The sequence below is a fragment of the Thamnophis elegans genome, chromosome 1 (assembly GCF_009769535.1).
Source record: "Thamnophis elegans isolate rThaEle1 chromosome 1, rThaEle1.pri, whole genome shotgun sequence".
Classification (NCBI taxonomy): Eukaryota; Metazoa; Chordata; class Lepidosauria; order Squamata; family Colubridae; genus Thamnophis; species Thamnophis elegans.
Genome location: NC_045541.1, coordinates 126316447 through 126343092, shown reverse-complemented (window position 1 = coordinate 126343092; position 26646 = coordinate 126316447). Strand labels below are relative to the sequence as shown.

At 42.9% G+C, this 26646-nt stretch overlaps 1 protein-coding gene across 3 annotated transcripts in view; it reads left to right on the top strand.

Annotated features, from left to right (window-relative positions):
- Positions 1-24070, top strand: part of HEATR5A (HEAT repeat containing 5A) — a 73912-nt gene extending 49842 nt beyond the window's left edge. For all 3 annotated transcript variants that reach the window (XM_032230485.1, XM_032230476.1, XM_032230494.1), the window contains 9 exons: positions 857-1088; positions 1427-1675; positions 2599-2726; positions 4412-4559; positions 6054-6326; positions 7916-8140; positions 11334-11485; positions 12642-12855; positions 21801-24070. In XM_032230485.1, coding sequence (XP_032086376.1) covers positions 857-1088; positions 1427-1675; positions 2599-2726; positions 4412-4559; positions 6054-6326; positions 7916-8140; positions 11334-11485; positions 12642-12855; positions 21801-22105 — 1926 coding nt within the window. In that variant the 3' untranslated portion in view covers positions 22106-24070. The remainder of the gene's footprint in view (positions 1-856; positions 1089-1426; positions 1676-2598; positions 2727-4411; positions 4560-6053; positions 6327-7915; positions 8141-11333; positions 11486-12641; positions 12856-21800) is intronic.
- The last annotated feature ends 2576 nt before the right edge of the window (positions 24071-26646 follow it).

The window sequence follows — 26646 nt, the reverse complement described above, 5'->3', positions numbered from 1 at the left end:
TCTAGTATTTGTTCTCATTGGGATAATAAATGCATGCTATTTTTAATAGAATTAAATGTATATAAATAGTCTATTATATGCAATGAAATGTAGGTTTGACATTAAATGTGTGCAATATAAATTAAAGCCTTTTATTGGAAACACAATTTCCTTGCCTTTTGTCCAATAGTGTACAACAAAAGAAGAAGCATTGTTATTGTTTATAGAAATCCTATTCCTACTAACAGAGAAAACAGTATCCTGGATCTTTCCAATTTGTTTATTCCGGCATTACTTGCATCAGTTTCCATTCTTTAATGAAAGGCAAATTCAATCTGTCTCAGAAAAAAATAGCTGGATTTGTTATATTTTGCTTTGTATGTGTGCCTTCAAGTCAGTGTTGATTCCTGACGACTACCTAGACATTAGTTCCTGCAGTTTTCTTGGCAAGTTTCAGAACTGGCTTGCCATTGCCTGCTTTCTAGAGCTTAGAGAGAATGACTGGCTCAGTCATTCAGCTGGCTCGCAGTCTCTCTATTTCTAGCCAGCTGCCTTAACCATTACACCAAACTGGCTTCTTGCTTTCTCGGGCAAGATAAAAACAATAATTCAGCTTGCGTGAAGATGAATTAATTCTTTTATTTTTTATTAATATTAGAAAGGTATGATAATAGGTTTTTGCAGCTGACTGTACTGTCAGAATATTACAAACAAATAATGACTTCATGAAAACCAATAAACAGCTTGAAAGCAGTAACCTTTATCTACTGTTGCTGGCAATCTTTTCAGGCACCATAACTGGTGTTAGTTTTTTCTATCCGAATTTTCTGTTTGGTAAGAACTTTAAAGTTCCATTTGCTCTTCTTATTTCAAACAGGTTTATATAGTTGCCTTACAAACACAGAAGAAACAAAATGGCATCAATAGTCCACCTTTGGTTAAAAACATTTCAGAGGAAAGTTTCCGGGATCCATCCTCGTCAGTGGATGAACTTCTGGATTTAGTCCAAGTGGATCTAGGGAATCTGAGCAAACTCTGGCTTGCTGCACTTCAGGATTTTGCTCTCTTAACTTTGCCGTCAGAATTTGCTTCTCAACTTCCCTCTGAAGGTAAGAAGTCAAATCAAGCAAATATTTCTATTGAATCCATTTGGCAGGAATAGATTCTGCAGAAATCAAGCTTCATTTCCTAACATGAAGCACTGTTGCTACCAAACAGAGAACAAAAATAAAATATCAACTTTTAGAGTAATAAAAGATATATCAACAGAAGCTACCAGCAAGCTTGCCGAGTAAAAGCAAGGACATTTACTGAAAGCCTATTTAGTAAGTTTTGTTTTTCGAATGATAGGAATCATGTCTCTGACTCTTCTCATCACTTTGTTACAAACACTAAAAATATGGGGAGGGATTTGAAGCAAACTGAATATGTATCATTTTATTTGTAGGTGGTGCTTTCTATACTGCAGAAACAATTGAAAATGCAAGACCGCATTACCAAAATGCTTGGGCTCAGATTCTTCATGCTACTGCATTATGGCTTACTAGCACTGGCTTTCTGGCTGGTGATTCAGATGAAGGCCTAACTAATCTTTCACGACCTGTGACTCCAACTAGTATGTGTCAAGATTCAACCTCTAGGGGTGCAGTAAAATCACCTGAAGATGTGAATAATGATAGATTTCATCTTGTTCTGGGTTAGTAACTGTGTAAACTTTTCTTTACCATATTTTTCGTGGACCATTTTTGCCAGGTTCACTGAAATTTGCTATGAACTGAAGAACATGTAGTTCAGAAGATCCATTCTATTGCGTCAGACAAATGACTTATGAGTACATAGAACATATGCTTGTAATTGAATTTATGCTATTGTGACTTATTTTTGTTTATGAAAGTTTGTGTATATAGTTAAACAGTATCATTTTGACTGAATGAAATGCAATTGATGAAGCTAAAAAATCCTGGCAATATAGAGAGGCGGAATTAGTAATTCTCTGATTTGTGAATTAGGAGCATTACTTACTGTTTCTGAGTTGGGCAGCTTTTAAATGAAATAAATAAACAGCCAGCTTCTTGCAAATGTGCATTGCCTCTGAAAAATCATGTGCATAATCTGGGCTCTTTTACAACAATTTCTTTAAATAGCTTACAATTCTATTTACAATTACTGTAAATAGAATGTTTTTTCCCTATATCAAAGGGAAAAAGTGTTTAAAACCTGGATATCTTACAAAGTATCTTTTTTTTTTTCTTATTCTATCCTCCAAAGTATTAAGAAAGCCACATTGGCTTAGCGGTTTCAGTGGGCCGCATAAGAGAGGCCAATTTAGATACAGGAACCCAAAATCTGGAATTTCCTGCCAATTAATGTGCTATTCATTCACACCATTAATTCAACTTCATGCTATACCTTTTCCATCCATTGTTCTGATTGTTCTGACTGCACTGTGAGAATGTCATTTTAGAGAATGTCATTGACAATGATTTTATTGTAAATTGTTTTAATTAGTGGTATCACCATTTGCTTTCTCAATGAAAAGTGAAATATAAATATAAATTCTATATTTTTAAACTTCATGTTTAATTCATTTAATGTTCCCTGATTCCACTAATTCTTTAGGGATTAGTGTGGAATTTCTCTGTTCTCCCCGGTCAGATGAAGCGATGGAGAACATTACTGCTTGTCTAGATGCCTTGCGGGTCCTGCTTGAGGTTCCCTGGCCAAGATCAAAGGTTGGAAGTGATCAGGTAACATTCAAAAATTCTGAGTTAGTTCAGCTGAATATTATGAATGCTTTTGCCAAATGTCTTTAGAAATGGTACTTTCCCTTAATGTCTCCTTTACCTTGTGTTATGGGCATAATGTGACAGCTGTTTGAATAGTCTCTGTGACAAAGTACCATATTTTTTGGAGTATAAGACGCTCCAGAGTATGTCGCACATTAGTTTTGTAAGAGGAAAATAAGAAAAAAAATTCTGCCTCTGCCTCCCAGCATCCATCAATATTCATCTGGCTAGTGTCCTTAGCAAACAGCCTGGTCAGCTTCAGTACATTATTGCAGCCTGATTCAGCACAAGCAGCTGATTGGAGGGTGAATCTGCCTCCCGGAATACCCTCAATCAGCTGTTCCCAGAGGTGAACATTACTAGTTTGCTGGTTGTGAGTACCGCTTTTGCTAAAATGCAGCTTCGAAAATGCAGCTGAACTACTAAGGCAGCTCCGGTGAGTACAGCAGGTGGGGAGCAGAACCAACCAGGCAGCAGCTGTTCCAGGGTCGCTTTTTGGCCTCTGCATGTCACGTTTTTGGGAGGTTCCAGGGCAAAGGGGATCGACGTCAGCCACAATCCCCACTAGAACTGCCCAAAACAAAACATGCAGAGGCCAAAAACGGAACATGCAGAGACCAAAAGCGTGAGGAACGGAAGCGGCGATGGTGTGTGGTAATCCCTGCAGCCTAGAACAGGTCTAAAATGTGACATGCAGAGGCCAAAAATGGCCGAAGGGTGGGGACCGGTGGGTGGGTGAGATTACATTCTACATTCAGTGTATAAGACTCACCCAAAATTTCACCCACCGGGAATGTGTCTTATACTCCAAAAAATACAGTAATTTATGTAGCAATTACTTTATCCAGCTTACAGAGTTGCTTTCAACTGCATTTTCTTTCCTTTGTGATCAGTAGGAGTCGATAATTTTAAGTGTGGTCAGAGAATAATTAATTCCTAATATAAGAATTATTATAATTAATAAACTCACATGGGATATTTACTATAAGAAGGCACTTATACATGGATCCATGGCATCTGTATCAAGAACAGCAGTTTTTATTCAGTCATTCAAGGAACACCCCACTGCATTTCATTTTGTTATGAAATATATAGTTCCATGGTTTGGAAGTTTTTTTTTAAATGTTACTACTACGATAACTTCAACAGATACATATTAAAGTGTTATTGTTCTACAGTATTGGGTCCCTTTTATTCTAATGGTTTTTGGCTCTCTTTAGTATCATGACGCTGAAATTTGCAGTAAACAAAAAAATCCATAATGGCATAGTCCTGCAACCTTCCACTTAAAAACTAAAGGAAAAAAAGCACAGGCTGAAAACATTGCCTTTGTTTTTCCTTCAGACAGTTCTTCCTTATATTCCCACTGAACCCACTACACAGAAGATGATAATTATTTTTAAAAGCTATGCCTATGGAAATCTCTTAACACATGACATGTATCCTAGTTATGATATTTTAAAAGGGTTTGTATTCTAATTTTGATATTTTAATAGGATTTGACCCTGAAAACCTGAATTTTTCAGGTTTGAATCGAGCAAGTATTTGGGGCCAATTCTCTTCCACTCATTCTAATCTACCTTAATTGTATTAAATATACTGTATTAAAACTTAAGTGAACAGTCTGCTGTATTTCCCATATATAGGAACTGAGTGTGGAATTGTTGAATGTTTTACATCGACTTATACTGACCAGAGAATCCCCAGACATTCAACTAGCTGCTCTAGAAGTTGTCCAGCAGGTTCTTTTTGCAGCACAGGAGCATGTCAAGGAAAAACGGAGAAGTGCAGAAGGTAGAGCCGTATAATAGACTTGATCAAACTTCTTATGACAGTTGTTTCATTTTAGATGAAACAAATGCTTCATTTATTCACAGTAGTATGTTTTGAATTCATGATTTTGAATCATTTCTGTTTGTCTCAGATTAAAAATTGAGGGCAAAATAGGGAGGGATAATTTTAGTAAAGAGTAGTTGAGCAAATTCCTTTTTTTATTTTTATAGTTGTCTTACCTTTTAAGTATAGTAAGGATTTGATAGAATGACTACAGCTAATTTTAACAAAAGGCATTCTATTTTATTCTACAGTACCAAATGAATAAAATGATGTGGTTTCTCTTATGAGTAACCGTGGACATTGTAATTTTTCAAGGAACTTTAATATGCTCAACAAAGAATTCTCAGCATTTTTACAAAATTAATTTCTAGCATTCAGGATAGATGACAATTTACTTCTTTGTAAAACATATGTACCTTAAAGGGGTATTCTAAATAATGACAAATGTTGCAGTGTCTTGTAAACCTGTCACCCATGCTATTAAATACTTTTCTGCAGCAGTTTTCAGCTCTACAGGTAATCCTCAGTTAACCACCACTCATTCAGCAACTGTTCAAATTTATGTTAGCACTGGACAAGTGGTACTGATGACTGGACTTTAAAGTTCTGGTTGTGTTAGCACCCCAGTGGTCATGTTTCATGATCTGGGTGCTTGGAGCACTTATGATTGCAACATTCCATAGTAACATGATCACCATTTCTGATCTTCTCTGCTAGTTTCCCATAAACAAAGCTGATAGGGAACGTCACAAGTTGGCCAGATAAATCTGTGCCTGGCAGCAGTCACTGCAAGACTCAGGGCACTTATGCCATCTTGGCCCCTTGTGCATCCTCCTCTCCCCCACAGCAGCCATTTATCTGGCTGTCCAATCTCTTATTAAAATCCTCTGGTAATCATGCATCATCCACAACTTCTAGAGGCAAACAGTTCCACTGGTTAATTGTCCTCACTGACAGGAAATTTCTTCTTAGTTCTAGGTTGGATCTCTCTTTGTTAAGCGTCTATCCATTACTTCTTGTCTTGCTCTCAGGTGCTTTCATTTGGTTGATCCCCTCCTCTCTATGATAGTCCTTCAAATATTGGAAGACTGCTATCATGTTACTCCTAGTCCTTCTCCTCATTGAACTAGACATTCCCAGTTCCTGCAACTGTTCATCATATGTCTCCAGTCCTCTAATCAACTTTGTTGCTCTTCGCTACAATCTTTCTAGAATCTCAACATCTTTTTTGTATTGTGGTGATCAAAACTGGATGCAGTATTCCAAGTTCTTCTGATAGCATAGATTATTTATATAGCAGATCAATGCACAGTTTGTCCATGCTGCATCAGTGGTTATAGGGGATATATACTACCCAACAAATATGAACACTGCAACCAGAAGCTATTTAAGAAGCTTCAAAGAGGATTTTTTGTCAATAAAACATAATATTTACCCCTTATTTCACTATAGTTGATGATGGGGCTGAAGAAAAGGAGACATTGCCAGAGTTTGGAGAAGGCAAAGATACTGGAGGACTTATACCTGGGAAGTCTTTAGTCTTTGCAACACTAGAAATGTGTATGTGTGTTCTTGTAAGGCAGCTACCTCAGCTAAACCTGAAGATAACAGGTAGCCCTGGAATTACAGCTGGAAAACCTCAGTTGTTATCAGCGGATGGGAACAGACTGGTGGCAGCAGCCCTGGGAATCCTCTCTGGTGTTCCTGCAGTCTGTTCACCAGAAGGTAGGATGAAATTCCACTATACATTGCGGAATTTTTATTTATTTTTATTTCTTTTGCAAAAGAAATAAAGAGGCAATGTGCGAAGTGAAAAGAATATATTTACGCCACAGACTAAGAAGGACCTTAGTTTGTTTTCCTCATTTTATGAACTGAAAGTTATTTACTAAAACAGTGCAAGACAGTAAATTCACACAACTTCAAGCAATTGGTGTGTGCTTTAAAAACAATTCAATAAAAGGTTTTTATAAATGAAACATCTTTTGCAATGCTGACTTAGCCATCTCATACAAAAGCATTCTTATGGAAGTCAATTCTTAACATATCAGAATTATTAATTAAAATTGGTTTTTACAGTTATCTTTTAGTGTGCTTATTGGAATATCACAATTTGGATGAAACATAATATAACAGTTCTGTTCACCAATAAAGAAGAATATTTGTAGATCAGGATTGAAATGGGAAGTCTTCGGTGCTTTCTGAGCTTGGTTGTTTTCTTGCAGACATTTCATTACCCAAACTAGATAACATATTAGCACTGATGATGCTATCTCGTTTGGGTAATGAAACATCTTCAAAAAAACAACCAAACTCAGAGAGCACCAAGGACTCCTCAGTTCTGCATACTATCTAGCTGCAGATTCTAGCTCTAGCTGTCATAAGCATTCCATGATAGATTCACATTCATGAATTTTACAAAAGAAATGAAGTAATATATTACACTGTCATGTTTTAAACAAGCAACACACATACAAGAGACAAAGCAGAATCTTTAAAGTGTGACATACCCTTTGGTCTCCTTTACATCAGATTTTGTAGGAGTGACAAAATTATTATTATTTCAGGTACACTGAGTAAAACCCACTATGGGTTTACCATTTTAATACAGATTAATTGTAGGAGCTATCTGTTGATCTGTCGTCATTATTTTTACCAGTTCCTAATTATTCGGGGCTGATGCAGATGGATGGAACTGATTACCGCATGCTTCTTTCAGTACTATTTTTAATTTACATATTTGAAGTTATTTATGCAGTGGAGGAGACCTCTCTGAATAAGTTTAAGTCAACAATGGGAATTTATGCCCTCCAGAAATTGAAATGTAATTTCCACCAACCTTTAGCTTGGGCCATCCAGACTGAAGTTGTTGGAGATTGGAGTCCAGCAGTAACATAAAGCACAAACAGAAAAAATGGTGCTTTGAAAATTATTTTTAAAAAAGAAGGTTCTTTTTTCACAAAGTAGAAGAGAAATATTAGTTATTCTTTGCCAGCACTTGACATTCGAGTCAATTTTATTAATACTAATTCCAAATATTTCATACTGATCAATGGTTGAATAAATATCAGTAAGGGAGTTTATATTGTATGTTAGTTGCAGTGATTGTTTTTCCTAAATTAATCTCATCACAAATATTTATGTTAGCATTAAATTGATGCTTAATTTAGAAGTGACAATTCTTATTAAATTCAACATTGAGCTTGAAATAATGGAGTCCCAATAAAGGCATGTTGGAACTCATGTTTTATTCAATGCACGATGCAATATTTTTAACTATCATATTTGTAACATGCATTTGCTATATCCTTCAGGAAGCATTGCTGTTCTTCCCACAATCTTATATCTGATTATTGGAGTCCTCAGAGAAACGGCTGTGAAGTTACCCAGTGGCCACTTACCCATGACTGTTGCTGCATCACTGCAAGCTCTTAAAGGTGTCCTATCATCACCCATGGCTCGGGCAGAGAAGAGCCAAATGGCTTGGAATGAATTGCTCCGTAGTGCTCTGCTCACCATTCTTAATTTTTGGGATCAAGGTACAATATAAATGGGAAGAAATTTGCTCAGATATATGGTATAAGTATCATATAGAGCAGGGGTGTCAAACTCAAGGCCCTGGAGGAAGATCCAGCCTGCAGGGTGATTAGATCTAGCCCACGGGGCCACCTTGGAAACAACAAAGGACTGACCCATAGTGCCTCTACCAGCAAAAACGGAGCTTGGGAAGGCTGCACATGGCTCTCCTGAGCTCCATTTTCACTGGCAGAGGGTGGCAGGAGGCTACCCCAGCCAAAAATGGAGCTCGGGGAACCGGTTTTTGTTGGCAGAGTGTTTGTGCCACCACAGCCCCCCCCCCCGACATGAGTGATGTCATGTTGGCCACACCTACCCCAGCCATGCCCATCCCAGCCCCGCAAGATCAAACACAACCCTGACAGGACCCTCAATGACATTGAGTTTGACACCTCTGATATAGAGCATAAGAAATAATTTCACCCTCAGACCAGTAATATGCTACTGGGAAACAAAATTATTAGGTACTGCTGCTTAAAAACAACCCTAGTTACTTGGAGGATGCAAGTTTTTTTTCCCAGTAAACTTGCTCTTTGCCCCTTTCTATGCTCATAACCTCTGTTTTGTTCCTTTCCTAATGGCATTCACTTCTTGTATTCCCCTACAGTTTAGCTGGCACAAACTGTGCCACAAATATTTCTTTTTCTAACTTTGTCATATTCACTAATTCCAAATTGCCTACCCTAACTGGGCTAGGTATTCACTGTACCTTATTGGGACCTATTATATCTTGCAATGCTGAATGCAGCAGGTTCATAACTAGAAAAACACAGAACTGTAATTGAGAAGTCCACAAATTTGGAGATCCTCCCCAAATTTCTGGACTTTTCAACATTCAACATTGCAAGAAATAATAGTCCCAATAAAGTACAGTAAATAAACGTTTCTCAAAGTTAAGACAGCCAGCAATCTCTTTCACATATAGAAAATCTTTAGAAGCTTTAACACTGTGAATCCAGAATGTATTTACTTGTTTATTAATAGAAAAACCTAGAAAAAAATATATTTGTGATTTAAATCTGAGTATCGCAGTATTGCAAATGTTAGTTTTCTTATTGTACATGACATTCTGATTTTGTTGGCTAGATTGCATGCATGAAACAATCTGAAGAATTTTAAGCACATTAAATTTTGCCAACCGAAGTAGTCTTGATAGAGATGCTATGCTATTAAGAATGTTGGAATTCCAACATCAGTAGAAATGGTAAATGTTGGAGGTTGAAATGTATGTGAGTGTTTCTGAGAGTAGAAAGCAATTATTTAAGAAACAGATTTTCTATAACAGAAAAGAAATTATGTACAGGGAGCAAATCATAATAATAGATAAAGCCTGACACCTTCCTACCAGAGAATTGAAGAGTACCTGCTCAGTTTATCAGAGAAGGAAGGCAGAAAGAACTAAGGAGAAATTTCTTGACAGTGAGAACAATCAACCAGTTGAACAGCTTGCCTCCAGAAGTTGTGGGTATTCCATCATTGGAGGTTTTTAAGAAGAGATTGGAGAACTACTTCTCTAAAATGGTATAGAATTTCCTGCTTGAGCAGGGGGTTGGAGTAGAAGACTTCAGAGGTCCCTTCCAACTCTATTACTTTGTATTCTATAGGTTAGCAATGCCGAATCTTTTTTGCCTCTCATGCCATAAGTGGAGGGAGCGCAGGGGGAGTCATGTGTGGGCGTGCACGCACTACAGGCGTCCCCCAATTTTGCATGCTTTTTTCGCCCTCCCCAGGCTCCAGAGGCTTTATACAGCCCCCCCCCCCGCTCCCCCGGAAGCCCTCCGGAGGCTTCAGGGACGTTTAGGAGGCTTCCCTGAAGCCTCCAGAGCAGTCAAAACGACCCTCCAAGCAAACCGGAAGTCCATTCCTGAACTTCCGGTTTGCCCATAGGGCTGGTTTTTTGTACTCCGGAGGCTTCAGGGAAGCTCATGGGGGCCCTCCCCAGGCTCCTATAAAGCCTCTGGAGTCTGGGGAGGGCAAAAAATGGCTTTAAAAAAGGGTGAATTCAGCTGGCAGCACGCGCATGCACACTGGCCAGCTGACAGGCGTGCCATAGGTTCACCATCACTGCTATAGGTCATGGAGGTTTACAGTCTATTGGGCAAAAGGAACAGGAAGTAAATATTTAATTCTCCATTTACTACTCCACTGCCCCCATGTGGTTAGTATATAGCATGATGAGTATCACTGCAATCTCTTATTATTGGAATTATACCATTTTTGCAGTTACAGCTTTAATACAAGATAAAAATATAAGCAGTTTATTTAAAAAAATCTTACCTGACATTAAATATTTCAGTAGTACTTTACATTTAGTCCTTGCTTAACCCCTATTGGAATAAGCAACTCTGTCACTCAGCAAGAAATTGTGTGACCGCAACTTGCGGTTTTCCTGCCAGATTATCCACTGACTCTGTTTGTCAGAAATTGGATATGAAGCATACAAATGGTGATCGCATGACTGTGAGATGCTGCAATGGTCAGAAATTCCCACCGGTTGTGAAGCGTCCTCAGTTTGAACCATGGGGACATTGCAAAAGTCATAAGTGAAACAACTGATCATGAAGTTATTTTTCAGCATTATGGTAACTTCGAACAGTTGTTAAAACAGAACAATTGTTAAGCAAAGACTACCTGTACAAGTATGCATTAGACATAAAAGATACAGGTAGTCTTAGTCATTTAGTGACCGTTAGAAGTTACAAGGACACTGAAAAAAGTGACTTATTTTTCACAATTATGACTGTTGCAGCATCCCCATGATCACATGATCAAAATTTGGATGCTTGGCAACTACATATTTGTGACAATTGCATTGTCCTGGAATCATGTGGTCACCATTTATAACCTTCCCAGCTGGCTTCTGACAAACAAAGTCAACGGGGAAACCAGATTCATTAAAAATTGCATGATTCACTTAATAACTGCAACTTAAACTATGGGAAAAATATTGTAAAATGGGACGCAACTCACTTAACAATTGTCTTGCTTAGCAACAAAAACGTTGGGCTCAATTGTGGTCTTAAGGAGTACATGTATGTGCTTAATAATATCTTATTATAGAGTTTTGTTCAAAAATGATATCAGAACTTGACTTTAATATTTTGATGTTGTAATTAGTCCCATTTCAGATATTTTAAAATGTCTTATTATTGGTAGGTGATGCTGGTCAAGAATTGGATGAAAGTAGTCTGCTGACTGCAATCACTGTATTTATCTTGTCTGCAAGTCCAGAAGTTAGCACCATGGAATGTTTTCAGAGACAGTGCATTGAGAAATTTAAATCAGCTATGGAATCTAAAGATCCCATTGTAAGTACAACTTAAACTCGTTTTGAGATTTGCTATCATTGCTCTGCTATGTGCTTGTTTAGCCCTAATGGAATAGGGTAGGGGTATTAAACTAGATTTCTTAGAGGGCCGGATCAGCATTGTAGTTCTCCTCTGGAGGTCAGCTAAGGGGTGGGAGTGGGGAGATGGGATGACACCTCCTGCAGCACCCTGCCAGCCAAAATGGGGCATTGTGGGGGGGCGATGCAGTCCCATGCCCTGCTTTGCCTGCCAGAGGCACTGCAGACTAGTCCTTGGCTATTTCCAGGCCAGCCCCGGGGTCTTGAATTTGACACCTGTGGAATAAGGTTTCCTTCCTGAGCAGGGGATTCAAAACCTCCCAGGCCCCTTCCAACTTTTTTGTTCTGTAGCTATTTTCATTGAATAAACATATGCCTCCCACCATTGAAAGTGGGTTGGGTGACTATAGAATAAATGATCCTCCATGATTCCATCCTGTTATTAGCCCACAGCTTTGTTAATGAAAACAATCAGCTGAATCAGCCCATTTACAATTTGATTCTACTTTATATAGTCAATATGTGCTAAATTGCATCAATCCTGACAAATTATTTAGGAAAGCTGAAATGTCAAATCAAGAGAACTTTGAATCTTCATAGTAGTTGACATTCTTACTTTAACTCTTTGACTTGAATCAAGTATGACTTGATTTCTAACATAAGGAAGTTCACAATTGGAATTTTTCCCCAGATTTTCTCCCACCTAGCAAGTCCAATTCCTTCTTCCCATATTGTTCAGGAATGACTCCCAGGTTTTGGGGAAAATGCAAATGGTTACAAGGCAGGAAGCTTTCCTTATATAAACATTGTTATATATGCTTATCTTGGGCTCCAAGACTTTATGTTCTTCCTCTTGTTGTGAAGGCATTTATACAAATCACAGCATTGTTACTTTTATTGAGGATATATGGTCTCCTTAAGCAAATAGTCTTTTCTAATTTATAGAGTTACGTAACTTCAGGATTTTAACTTTAGCTAAATTAGCTTTAAAAAACTTGTAGAAACTTGTAGTACTTAGTGCATAAAGTATTATACAAATAACAGTTCCCAATGGCAGGTTTAACTTGTTTTTTTACATTCGGATGGACTATCTTTTTAAATAATTCTTTCTTTTTTAGGTACAACTTAAATGCTACCAGCTGCTCCTTTCCATTTTCCAGTGTCCCAATCAAACTGTTTCATATCCTTATATTCATTCATTAATATATTCAATAGTGGCCAAGCTACAAGAAACAGAAAAAATTAAACCAGAGAATTCTGCCGAACTTCAAGTCGTTCAAGAAGGGATAAAGGTAGTGGCTGCTGTTATAGCCCTCGCTGAGGAAGAGCATCGTAAGTGTTCTTTGCATATTATTTCACTTGTCCCACCTATAAAACATTGTAACATCATCTGATGATTTCTGGTTAGTGGCATTACCCTCTACAATAGGGGTGTCGAATTCGATTTCATTGAGGGACGTATCAGGGTTGTGTTTGACCTCGGGGAGCCAGGGGACCATGGCCAGAGTGGGCATGGTCAGTTCAACGTCACTCATGTTGGGGGCAATGTTCCCTCTAATTATTTTTCAGTGTGAGCAAAAAAGTATAGTGTTTGAGCAGCACATTTTCATGCCTGAGCACCTGATTTTTTTTCACAGATGTCACCTAAGACAACAACGAAATCGGTATTATTTTAAACAGTTATGTTTATTCAAGGTACCTGATTAATTAAAAGTGTTATATAATATCAGTATCACTTAACAACGCTCTTGCTTAGCAACCAAAATGTTGGCTCAGAAACTCTGGCATTTGAAGCACGCAAGTCTTAAAGCTGTCAAGTTACAAGATCCTTGCACCCCTAACCCTTTAGAAAAAAAACCCAGGGGTGTTCAAACCTGACAGCTTTAAGACTTGTGGACTTCAACTCCCAGAATTCCTCCTCCAGTCATGTTGCTCTTTCACCTCGGCGCTGCTCTGGCTACCTCCGGACCTAGCAGCTGTGGTGACGTCATCAGCCTGGATCTGCTCAATCTTTGGTTTTTTCACCAGGGGCAGGGCTGCCGCCAATGTTCCCTCTAAATTTTTTTCAGTGTGAGCAGAAAAGTATAGTGATTGAGTGGCATATTTTCATGCCTGAGCACCTGAATTTTTTTCACAGATGTCACCTAAGACAACAACAAAATCAGTATTATTTGAAACTCAAAGTTATGTTTATTCAAGGTACCCGCTTAATTAAAAGTGTTATATAATATCAGTATCACTTAACAATGGTCCTGCTTAGCAACCAAAATGTTGGCTCAGAAACTCTGGCATTGAAGCATGCAAGTCTTAAAGCTGTCAAGTTACAAGACCTTTGCACCCCTAACCCTTTAGGAAAAAAAACCCAGGGGTCTTCAAACCTGACAGCTTTAAGCCTTGTGGACTTCAACTCCCAGAATTCCTCCTCCAGTCATGTTGGCTCAGGAACTCTGGCATTGAAGTGTGCAAGTCTTAAAGCTGTCAAGTTACAAGACCTTTGCACCCCTAACCCTTTAGGGAAAAAAACCCCAGGGGTCTTCAAACCTGACAGCTTTCAGCCTTGTGGACTTCAACTCTCAGAATTCCTCCTCCAGTCATGTTGCAACAACGTCATCTGCGTGGATCTGCTCCATCTTCGGTTTTTTTCACAGGGGGCAGGGCTGCCACTGAAGATGCCAACGAGCCCCCGCTGCCACTAGAATAGCTGCTGCTGCCTCCTCCTCCTCCTCCTCCAACAGCACCAACATATTTGCTGCCTAGCGCTGCAGCCGAGGTGAAGCCTCCAAAGCTCCCGCAGGCGCCCCCGCCCATGGCAGCGGCGGCGGTGCCTCCCCCTCCGCTCGGAGCACCTCATCTGGGCTCTGGGTTACCCCTGCCGCCGCCTCCACCTCCGCGGTTTTTCAGAAGCCATGAGGCCTTTTTCCCTCCTCCCCCCCCTCCACCGCCTTCCTACTAGCTCCAGTGGCCAAATGGCTCCTCAAAAGCATGGCGGGGGAGGAAGGGGGAGGGATAACACGGGGGCCAGCTCAGGTGCTCTGCGTGGAGGCTAAGTCAAGGACTGGCTGTATTGCAGAGGAGCTGGGAGCCACCCAAGGATTTCACGGCGCTACGAGGAGGAGAGCGAGCCTCTGAGCAGCTGCGGGGAGCCTGCCTGGCCAGGAGCGACCTTCGGCTGGATGGAGGGGCGACGGCTGCCTGGAGAAACAGCAAGGGCCCTTTTGAGCTAGTGAGCAAGAACGTTTGTGGAGCACACCGGTTGTGTGTGGAGGCTCCACGCAGAGCACCTGAGCTGGCCCCCGTGTTATCCCTCCCCCTTCCTCCTCCGCTGTGCTTTTGAGGAGCCGTTTGGCCACGGGAGCTAGTAGGAAGGCAGCGGAGGGGGGGAGCGGGGAAAAAGGCCTCATGGCTTCTGAAAAACCGCGGAGGTGGAGGCAGCAGCAAGGGTAACCCAGAGCCCAGCTGAGGTGCTCCGAGCGGAGGGGGAGGCACCGCCCCCGCTGCCATGGGCGGGGGTGCCTGCGGGAGCTTTGGAGGCTTCACCTTGGCTGCAGCGTTGGCGGCAAATCTGGCAGTGCTGTTGGAGGAGGAGGAGGTGGCAGCAGCTATTCCCCTCATCTTCCGGAGCCTGTGGCAGAAATCACTGTGCGCAGTTAAAAACGGCTGCGTGGTGTTTTCTTGCCATGTGCGCAGCCGCGCAGCTTAAGAGGGAACAGTGGCTGCCGCTGAAAATGCCGACAAGCCCCCACCGCCACCAAAATAACTGCCTCCTCCTCCTCCTTCTCCTCTTCCAGCACCACCGCATTTGCCACCCGGTGCTGCGGCTGAGGTGAAGTCGCCAAAGCTCCCGCTGGCGCCGCCGCTTGTGGCAGCAGCGGCACCTCCCCCTCTGCTCAGAGCACCTGAGATGGGCATCGCGCTACCCCTGCCACTGCCTCCTCCTCTGCCAAGGGGGAGGCACCACTGCCACAGGTGGGGGCCCCAGCAGGAGCTTTGGCGGCTTCACTTTAGCCGCATACCCAGGGGGCAAATCTGGCAGTGCTGTTGGAGGAGGAGGCGGTAGCAGTTATTCCAGTGGTGGTGGGGGCTTTGGGGCTCCACTTCAGCCGCAGTGCCAGGCGCAAGCGGCTAGGACTGAACACACACAAAGGACCTCCCTGGGCTTGCTTTGCTGAATACGGGGCGATGGTAGCTTGAGCGGGCGCGGCCAGCGCAAACTACCGTCAGGCGCCCTGTGCTCATCAAAACAAGTCCGGGGAGGTCCTTTGTGGGGGCCAGTTCTAGCCGCCTGCAAAGGACCTCCCCGCGCTTGCTTTGCTGAACACAGGGCAACTAACAGTAGTTTGACCGGCGCAGCCGGCGCCTAGGAGGTCCTAGGAGAATGGTTGTGCCATGTTAGCTCCTGCCACCATCCCCGCGCCCGTGCTAACCCTAACCAGGACAGAAAATCTGAGGCTCCTCAGCTTCCGGAGCCTGTGACATTAGAAATCACTGTGCAACAGTTGGAAACTGCTGCACGGTGTTTTCTTGCCACATGCGCAGCCGTGCAGCCACGCACCTTAGAGGGAACATTGGTTGGGGGCGCCTGTGGTGGCCCGAGCACTCTGCCAGTGAAAACGGGTTAGTGAAAACAGTTGGAGGCCATTGCAGAGCTTGCGTGGGCTGTGCACAGTCCTCTCGAGCTCCATTTTCACTGACAGAGGCACTGTGGCTTGGTCCTTTGTTGTTTCCAGGGAGGCCCCATGGGCCAGATCAAAGCACCAAAAGGATCAGATGCAGCCCACAGGGCTTGACTTTGATCTCCCACACATGCGGGGCGAGGGGGGAGATAGCTGGGAGTAGCTTATGAAACAGCTGCGCATGTGCGAGAATCGGAATGGCGGCCAGGGCTCCTTCGTCGCAGATGATCTGACGGAAAAAGCATTGGGAGCCCGTGGAACCAGCTTTTTACCGCCTCTGCCAGGGTCCTCCGGGATGACAGGGATTCGGTGGACTTGTGCGGGCCAGAAGTTGAGGGAGACCGACGCCTTCGGCCGATCTGGGGCTTCGGATTCTCCGACGCGGCTGGGCGTCCTTGCCGGCGGGCGCAGCGGCCTTAAGGTCGCGGTGGAAGCGGTGGAAACGGAGGCGACTGAGGGCGTTTCGCGGCGGCTTCGGCAGCGGCTGGGCGCCCTTGGCGGTGAGTGCAGCGGCCTTATGGTAGCGGTGGAAGCGGAGGCGATTGGGGGCGTTTCGCGGCGGCTTCAGCAGTGGTGGGGTTTCTTAACCCCTTCTTTACAAGTTCTGAAGCTTGGCGAACAGCTTGGCGGACAGCTCGGGGAGCCCGGGGAACTCATAGTGACTCTGACTGTGTCGTCTGTTTATTACTATCGTTTGGAGTCGGGAAATTCGAACGGGGGCTTTATTCGGCCTAGGCGAAGCGGGCGGCTGTCTGTGCGTGCCGTGGCTGGAGCCTTTTCCGGATGCCTCCCCCCCCCTCCATATTTAGCTCAGCTTTTACAGCGACACTATTACCTTCAACAACACTGCTCCCCTCACCAATGCTGTCCCCGTTACCAACGCTGCTACTGGTATTATTATTACTCTTTCCAGCAACATAGCCCCCTGCTCCAGCATTGTTTCCTTTACCAACGCTGCCTTATTCTTCAACGCTGCCTTTTCTATCAACGCTGCCTTCTTCACCAACATTGGTTTCCTGCCGCTCTGGACTTTGCCTGCCAGACTTCCCTCACCCATATATCTAGGGCCTGTGATCCTGTTTGTCCTAGCCCTGACTGTTACCATCATTATTATACTGGTTTTACCCCCAGAAGGAAACTTTGGTCTGGGCTGCGGATGGACAGCTGATGGCAACAATCTGAACTCGCACTTTAAACTTTTAATCAATTGCGCAATTATTTTAGTTTCTTATTTCTTTCTTTTCTTTCATCTTTTTCTTCTTTCTTTGTATGGGCTATGCATGAGGTACGTATGAGATGAATGAATGTCCCACTTTTATGACCATATTGTTGTAAATTTTGTGTTTTTTAACTTTTACGTGGGGACTGTTTGGGGGAGTGCATGAGTAGGTGTGATTCGGAGGACCTGCCGGGAGTTGCGGGGGCCATGGGGGTGGTTGAGGGGACCAGAGACACGGGAGAGGGTCGGGGTATCGCGGTCGTAACAGGGAGGGGCAGATACGGCGGGGACTTTAGGGCAGGCCATTACCGGGGAAGGAGGGTTCGCTACATTACAGAGATCCCTCCTTCCGGCCCTAGGAGTCCCACTCCAAGACCAGATGGCGCAAGTAGTCAGGACCCTGGTCTCAGGCTGTTGTCGCTAAATGCCAGGTCTGTTGTTCATAAAGCTCCTCTCGTCCGGGACTTAATTTTAGACGAGAGGGCAGACCTGGCATGTATTACTGAAACCTGGCTGGGCCCAGAGGGAGGAGTCCCCCTTGTAGAGCTGTGCCCAGAAGGATTTCAGGTGCTGCATCAGCCGAGAGCCCAGGGAAGGGGTGGGGGTGTGGCCGCTGTTATCCGGGAGTCGTTAGTTCCTCGTAGGGTCCCTGCTCCGGAGATTGTCGGGTGTGAGTCTTTGCTGTTAAAGTTGGACCTCAAGGGTCAAGTGGGTTTGCTGCTAACGTACCTGCCTCCCAACAGCGTTGCAGCAGCCCTCCCCTCGCTCCTCGAGTCGGTAGCCGAGCTGGCAATTGAGTTCCCTAGGTTGATGGTCCTGGGGGACTTTAATTTGCCGTCGCTCGGTGAAAACTCTGATGGGGCGCAGGAGTTCATGGCTTCCATGACAGCCATGGGCTTGACCCAAGTAATTCGAGGCCCAACCCATTCAGCGGGACACATGCTTGACCTTGTATTTCTCTCGGAGCAGTGGATTTGTGATCTTGGTCTGAGGGGGAGCGACATCATACCCCTGTCGTGGTCAGACCACTGCCTACTGAGGCTCGACTTCCGGAGGCCAAACCCCCACTGTAGGGAGGAGGAACCGACCAGGTGGTTCCGCCCCAGGCGTCTTATGGAACCGTCAAGGTTCCAGACAGAGCTTGGGGTTATTCCTGACACTTTCGCCCACAGTCCGGTGGAGACTCTGGCTGCTGCGTGGCACTCGGCAGCGTCGGAGGCCCTCGACCGGATTGCGCCACTGCGGCTCCTCCGAGGCGGCGGATCCCGGAGACCCCCTTGGTTCACCGAGGAGCTCCGGGAGATGAAGCGCCGGAGGAGATGCCTAGAGCACCGTTGGAGGTCCGATAAGTCCGAATCGAACCGAGCAATGGTAAACACCTGCACCAGGGAATACACCAGGGCACTTAGGGCAGCAAAAAGATCCCACATAGCCACCCTGGTTGCATCCGCTGAGTCCCGTCCAGCCGCCCTGTTTAGGATAACCCGCTCCCTATTGAACAAAAGGGAGGCGGGGGAACCCTTGCAGGGCAGAGCTGAAGAGTATGCCCAATTCTTAGCGGACAAAATTGCTCGGTTTCGGTCGGACTTGGACTCCACCCCCGCAGTTCCAGCCGAGGCACAGGGGGACCAAGTAGAACAGCTCTGGGTTGAGTTTCAGGACGTTACCCCCGGGGATGTGGACAAGGCCATGAGAGCTGTAAGTACCTCCACCTGTGTTCTGGATCCGTGTCCCTCATGGCTGGTTACGAACTGCAGTGAGGTGACACGAGGCTGGATCCAGGCGGTTGTAACCGCCTCCCTTCGGGAGGGGAACTTCCCCGCCGCACTGAAAGCGGCGGTGGTGAGACCCCTCCTGAAGAAACCATCCTTGGATCCAGCTGTTCTTAATAGCTATCGCCCAGTCTCCAACCTTCCCTTTTTGGGGAAGGTTGTTGAGAAGGTGGTGGCCTTCCAGCTCCAACGGTCCTTGGAGGAAGCAAACTACCTAGACCCCTTCCAGTCAGGCTTCAGACCCGGTTACAGCACAGAAACCGCTTTGGTCGCATTGATTGATGATCTCTGGAGAGCCAGAGATGAAGGACATTCCTCCATCCTGGTCCTCCTTGACCTCTCAGCGGCTTTCGATACCATCGACCATGGTATCCTTCTGCGACGACTGCGGGAGGTGGGAGTGGGAGGCACCGTACTACGGTGGTTCTCCTCCTACCTCTCGGACAGGTCGCAGTCGGTGTTAGTGGGGGGGCAGAGATCGTCCCCTAGGCCCCTAAATTATGGGGTGCCTCAGGGTTCGGTCTTATCCCCCCTACTATTTAACATCTACATGAAACCGCTGGGAGAGATCATCCGCAGGCACGGGATTAGATACCATCAATATGCGGACGATACTCAATTGTATCTGTCCGCCCCGTGCCAACTCAATGAAGCGGCAGACGTGATGAGCCGGGGCCTTGAGGCCGTTATGGACTGGATGAGGGTTAACAAGCTTGTGCTCAACCCAGAAAAGACCGAGTGGCTGTTGTGTTTTCCTCCCAAAGATTTGACTAATATTCCACCACTCAGGCTGGGGGGTCAAATTTTACACCCCTCAGAGAGGGTTCGCAACTTGGGAGTCCTCCTGGATCCACAGCTGTCATTTGACCACCACCTAACGGCTGTGACCAGGGGGGCATTCGCCCAGGTTCGCCTGGTGCGCCAGTTGCGGCCCTACCTGAATCGGGAGGCTCTCACAACAGTCACTCGGGCCCTTGTGATCTCTAGGCTGGAATACTGCAATGTGCTCTACATGGGGCTGCCCTTGAAGAGCATCCGGCGACTTCAGCTAGTGCAGAACGCAGCCGCGCGAGTGATCGCGGGTGCACCTCGATTCACCCGCATAACACCTATCCTCCGCGAGCTGCGCTGGCTGCCTGTCGATCTCCGGATGCGCTTCAAGGTGCTATTAATCACCCATAAAGCCCTACATGGCAGTGGATCTGGATACTTGAGAGACCGCCTTCTGCCAATTACATCCCTGCGACCAATAAGATCTCATAGATTAGGCCTCCTCCGTATCCCATCGGCCAGCCAATGTCGGCTGGCAACTACAAGGAGGAGGGCCTTCTCAGCAGTAGCCCCGACCCTTTGGAACGAGCTCCCCGTGGAGATTCGTACCCTCTCCACCGTACAAGCCTTCCGCATAGCCTTGAAGAACTGGCTCGCCCGTCAGGCCTGGGGATAAGGATAGTCACCCCTCCCGAATGATGAATGTATGTTGCCTACTATTTTATTATATGTTTCTATCTTGATGTCTGTATTCCCCCTTCCCTGTTTTATGTGAGCCGCCCTGAGTCCCCTCAGGGAAAAGGGCGGCCTACAAATATTAATAAAACTCAAACTCAAAACTCAAACCCTGCTCTACAAGATCAGCATTTGAAGGCAAAATAATGAACCTTTCAGGTTGCAGAGGTTTAACAATCTTATGTTAAAACTGCTTTGCCAAAAATGTATGTGTGATTCTGCTGCAAAGAACTGGCCCCCACAAAGGGTGCTGCTGTGACTGAGCGATATGGAAGCCTTGGGTTGTTTGTCCCTTCCTTAGAATTATTATTCCCTATGCCATCCATCTGGTAAACTCACAAGATTTGTTTCTCTTTTCATGTACATGTATACATGTGAAGTAGACTGTGATGTTTCTCTCTGTCATATATGTGTGTGTGGGGGGTCTACGCGTAATAGTTATCTTTTGAGAGCTGAATGCAACAAGATTTCATTTCAATGTAAGCTGATTAGTGTACGTTAAAAAGTGACAGTGAAGTTTTTATCCTGTTCTCAGTTTAAAAAAACCCAATTTCTTGACATAAAAATACTCTTTGGAAATGTGTGCATTTGTTTCGTCTGTTCATAATATCATGAAGAAATGGTAGTAAAACACAAACCTGAAGCAGGGATAAGTTATGGGTTTTCATCAGAAGTGGGTTGCTCCCGGTTTGGCCTGGATCGGGTGAACCGGTAGTAGTGGCGGCGGGAGGCTCCGCCTACCCACCCAGATGCTTTTGCACATGTGCAAAAGTGTTGCGCGCGCGAGAGCACACCCAAACCAGTAGTACAAAAATTGGCAATCCACCACTGGTTTTCATCATTGCAAAATCTCTTGCTTGCTTCTTGCAAAGTTCATGTTTTAAAGCTAGACAGAACAGCATAATATATTAAGTAGCAAGTTAAAGCAATGCTAATTATTTACGATTAATTAATTAAACAACTAAGCATATTTGTTTATTGAAAAGCATATTCTACTATATCAAATGATAGCTTGTTTCCGGTACAGAGTTAAATTTAAAAACAGGTAATTATGAAACTAGTGCTATTTATCATTGCTGAATAAATTGTTCTTCTCAATTTTCACAGGAAGTCAGCTAGTGGCTTGTTTTATTCCCATCCTCATCTCTTTTCTTTTGGATGAAAATGCCCTAGGATCAGTTTCAAGTTCAGCAAAGCATCTTCATGAGTTTGCTTTGCATTATCTGATGCAGATTGGTCCACAGTATACGTCAGCCTTTAAAAAATCAATGGCTTCTTCCCCATCAATGAAAGCAAGACTTGAGTCAGCAGTGAAAGGCAATCAAGAAAGCATCAAGGATAAGTCAACATCTAAACATTCAAAGAATCCTGGGAAAAGCTCAAGTATTCAACTAAAGACTAACTTTCTGTAAAAAGGACTTCTAAATCTTAAGCACCCTGGAAAAATGATTTTTCCCAGGTATTATCATGGAGATTTTTGTTTTCAGTTCTATTATGCATTATTTAATTTTATATAATGTTCCGGTTCCAGAGAAGTGCATGCATGCACCCATCTATCTATCTCTCAGCTGATTGACTCAGTATCTGCTACACCTTTTACTGCTAAAGCTACTGAACTAAAGCTATAGTACTAGTTACCATATCTGTTTGCAAATGCAATTCCCAATAAGAAGATGGTCATTCAGTTGTTAAAATGTATATTACAAGACTTTTTTTTAAAGTTGCAATTTTCTTAATTTTATTTGGAACATACTACAACACTTCGGAATAAAAGATAATGAAGACTTAAGTAAATGTGTTAACATCTTGATACACTTATATTAATAAAGCTACATTTATTTTGGTCTTGAATCTTGGCACAAACGCCACCCTAGGGAAGCTCCTATGCATTGCTATTTCTTGATAATACAGGTAGATATTCCTCGATTTAAAACCACAATTGGTACTGGAACTTTCATCGCTAAGTGATGTTGTTGTTAAATGAGTAGCACCTGATTTTACAACATTTTGCCTTGGTTGTTAAGTGAATCATCACAGTTGTTAAGCAAGCCTCCCTATCCCCCTGGTTGATTTTGCTTGTTGGAAGCCCCAGGGAAGGGCATAAATGGAAATCATGTGAGCCAGAAATGCAACCACTGTAAATACATGCCTGTTGTCAAGCACCCAAATTTTGATCAGTGGGGACGTTGTGATGGTTTTAAGTGTGAGGATCACTCGTAAGTCACTGTTGTAACTTTGAACAGTTGCTGAACAATAATAGCACTTAGACTTATATTCTGCTTCACAGTGCCTTACAGCCCTCTAAGTGGTTTACAGAGTTAGCATATTGCCCCCAAAATCCGGGTCTTCATTTTACCGACCTCCGAAAGATGGAAGTCAGAGTCAACCTTGGGCTGGTCAGGATCAAACTGGCAGTGAGCAGAGTCAGCTTGCAATACTGCATTCTAACTACTGTACCACCACGGCTTACAACAAATAGCTTTAAGTCAAGGACTAACTAATGATTTTTTTGTGTTGTAATTTGCTGGTATGAAATTTTAAACAAAAACCCAAAGGAACTACTTAGTGGCTCAATGAAGTGCATTGCCTGTACATTTTAGATGACAAGTAGGGAGAATTACCTCTAATGCTAGAATTAATAACACAAAGTACATGGCTAGCTCTTTTAATCTGACTAGTTTGTTAAAAATTGTTAAATTGTTAATTTTGTTGTTCCATTTTAATTGTAAATTTAATCTCAGAATTCTTTACAATTCTATACAAGAATGTTATTCTAATTTAGTCACGATCTAATTAAGTAAAAAGACAATTCTTAAAATCCACACAAACATAAAATTAGTGTTAAGTAACAAGAATCCAGTTTTAAATTATTATTGATAGCTTTACCAATGAATTGTGGAGCAATTACACATTTTGTGATAAGAATTCACTCATAAATTCTATAGTTTTGAATATTTTTATATCCAAAGTTAAGCACATCTGGTTATGATTATATCAATGGGGCTTTTTACTACCAATACATTTTATTTGATTTTAATTGTATCCTGCCAAGCAGATCATTGAGGCTTACATATCATTTTAGAGAATGAAAATGATTTGAGGCAGTACCATCATATGAGGCATTACATTATTTATGATAATCATTTTGTAGTCTTGAAACATTTATGTACAATCATGCATTCAAATATCAAAGACTCTAATGGGAATGGATTACTTTTTCAAAAATGAGTTTTATCTGAACTGAACTGCAGTTTGAATTATAAGAATAAAAAATGTAACAAAATATTTACAGCAACAACCAAATTCAAAGATCTTGAGCAATCACCGCATTTTTCGGAGTATAAGACGCACCAAGATTTTGAAGAGTCAAATTTTTTTAAAAAAGTTTTTGCACTCTTCAGACCTCCCAAAAATGGCACGTTTTTCCCAAAAATGGGCCCGTTTTTCCCCCCCCCAAAAAGGCATAAATAGCCTTTAGGTAAAGTGCTCCTGGGGAGGGGGCAAAAATGAGCAAAAAATGGCCTGGTTTTCACTTATTTTTGCCCTCCCCAGCCACCAGGAGCACTCTGGAAGCCTCCTAAAGGCTATGCACGGCCATTTTGATGAAGGGGGCGGGATTTCGGGAGGCAAAAAATGCTGTATTCAGTGTATAAGATGCACCCAGATTTTCAGCCTCTTTTTTGAGGGAAAAAGGTGCATCTTATACAAGGTGCATCTTATACGAAAAATGCATCTTATACGAAAAATACGACACCTAAAAATGGAACCTATTTTATATAGAAATCTAGGTTCTGCAACCATTATAGTATTTTCTAAAATTATGCTGGCACCTATTGCCCTTCAATTCAATATTAAGTGAAATAAAGCAAATGTTCAGTTGACTATGATACTCCCATTTATTAATTTGAGGAAAATAAAAAAAAACATCTGTAAAATTGATACTCAGGAAGTGATTGTATTTTATTATACATTTTGTACATAAAATTGTAAATTGTACAGATCTAAACACTTGAGCAAAACTCATGTCATTTTTCTAATTTACATAAAAGCTAATTTTCTTCAATTACATCTGTCTTTTCTTGTTAAATGATTTTGCATATGTATATTGTATCTCATATCATGTATGACTTTTATAACTTTTCTGCAGTATTATGAAGTGGGATTCTGGGCGATTTACACATAAAAATATAAAAACACAATATATTCCAAATTCAGTAAAATGGAAGCCAAGTAAAAAAAAAGATTAAAAAAGTTAAAAATAAAAAGGCAGTAGGAGTGTCTTCAAGATGCTAAGCATGCCTAGAATTGCATGCCTCACATGAGCTAGAAGTCAGGAGAGTGGGGGCCCTCTGCCTCTGGAGGAAAGATGTTCCATACAGCGAAGGCAGTGGCAGAGAAGGTTTCCTTTCTGGATCCACCAGTCAAAATTCTTTAACTGACAAGGTCTCTTAACATCCCTTCCCTGCCTGCCTGGATGGGATGGATTCATGTGATGAGGGTAGGACGGTTCCTCAGATGACCTGACCACATGTCCTGTAGGGCTTTAATGGTAATAATAAACACCTTCAATTGGACCCAGAAGCAAATCGGCACCCAATGCAGTTCACATATCAAACGTGCTACATGCCCTATCCTTGAGGAGCCCAAAATTGCTCAGATGGGCCACATTCTACACCAGCGGTTGCCCCATGTACAGCACATTATACAGCACATTGAAACAGTCCATATGGGAGATGAACAAGGCATAAGTGACCAAGTCAAGGCCTCACATTCTAAGGAGCATAACTGAAGCACAGCAAAGAGTTGAGCAAAGGTCTGTCTAGCCACAATTGCCACCTGTTCCTTAAGCAGAGGTCAGGTGCAGGATGACTGCGCTGTCATCCTGGATTCAATTGTGCACTGTGCCTGTCTAGGCAGTGCAACCCCATCTGAGGCCAAGTATGACAAACCCCTGGATACAGACAACACACCCTCCCCATAGTGACTCCATCTTAACCAGGGTTCAGCTGAAACCTATTCTACCCTATACAGACCCCCACAACCTCCAGACAGGTTGCCGCAATGATTTTAAGTGTGAGGACCAGCCATAAGTCACTTTTTACAAAGTTACCTTGTAACTTTGAATGGTCATTAAATGAATGGTTGAACTAGCTGAATGGTTTCTGGGTCAACCTGTTGCACAACTCAATCACAGTCATTCCCAAAGCAAAGCAAACTTTGGGAAACATTTGTTTTCACTAGGGGAGGCATAAGGAAGTAAGCCTCCACAATGACAGGGTGCAAGTACCTACAGGCAATAAGGTCAATGGGGACGAATGGGAGTGGCCAGGATTATCTTCATCTCTCTGAAATTGCTAGTCACAAAACAACAGGAGGCACAATGCAGCCTGGGATTTGGGTGGTTAGATTATGCACTGTTTACAGTCAAGGATTTGCTATCCAGAACTGTAATATATTTTCAAAACACATTTCAAAACTGGACCCTTTCCTTAACAAGATCAGTATTCTGGTTTTTTTATTTCATTTTTTCAAGATTCCCATATTCCATAAAGGACAGGGGATTTATCAAAGCTAGATAGAAAAGGAAACATAAACTTTGGTGATTTCTCAATAGACTGCTGAAGGCATCAATGGAAAAGGGGAATATAGCTATTGTCAAACACAAATAAAATGTAGAACATCAAGAGTTGTTGATGTTAAACATTCCTGAACATTAATAAGCTCCTGCTCCAATCACACAATATAGTGGCAGAATAGTTAATGCCAAATTATTTTTTCCTATATTAGTAAGTGCAAAATATTTTAGCATTTGCGTGACATAACAACCTGTGTTTCCTCCAAAATATGACCTACTCAGAAAGTAAGTCCAAGCTTGATTTTTATACCTGTGCCTAATATAAGTACTACCCTCAGAATAAGTCCTAATTAAGACCCCGCCCACTCCAGGGTGCAC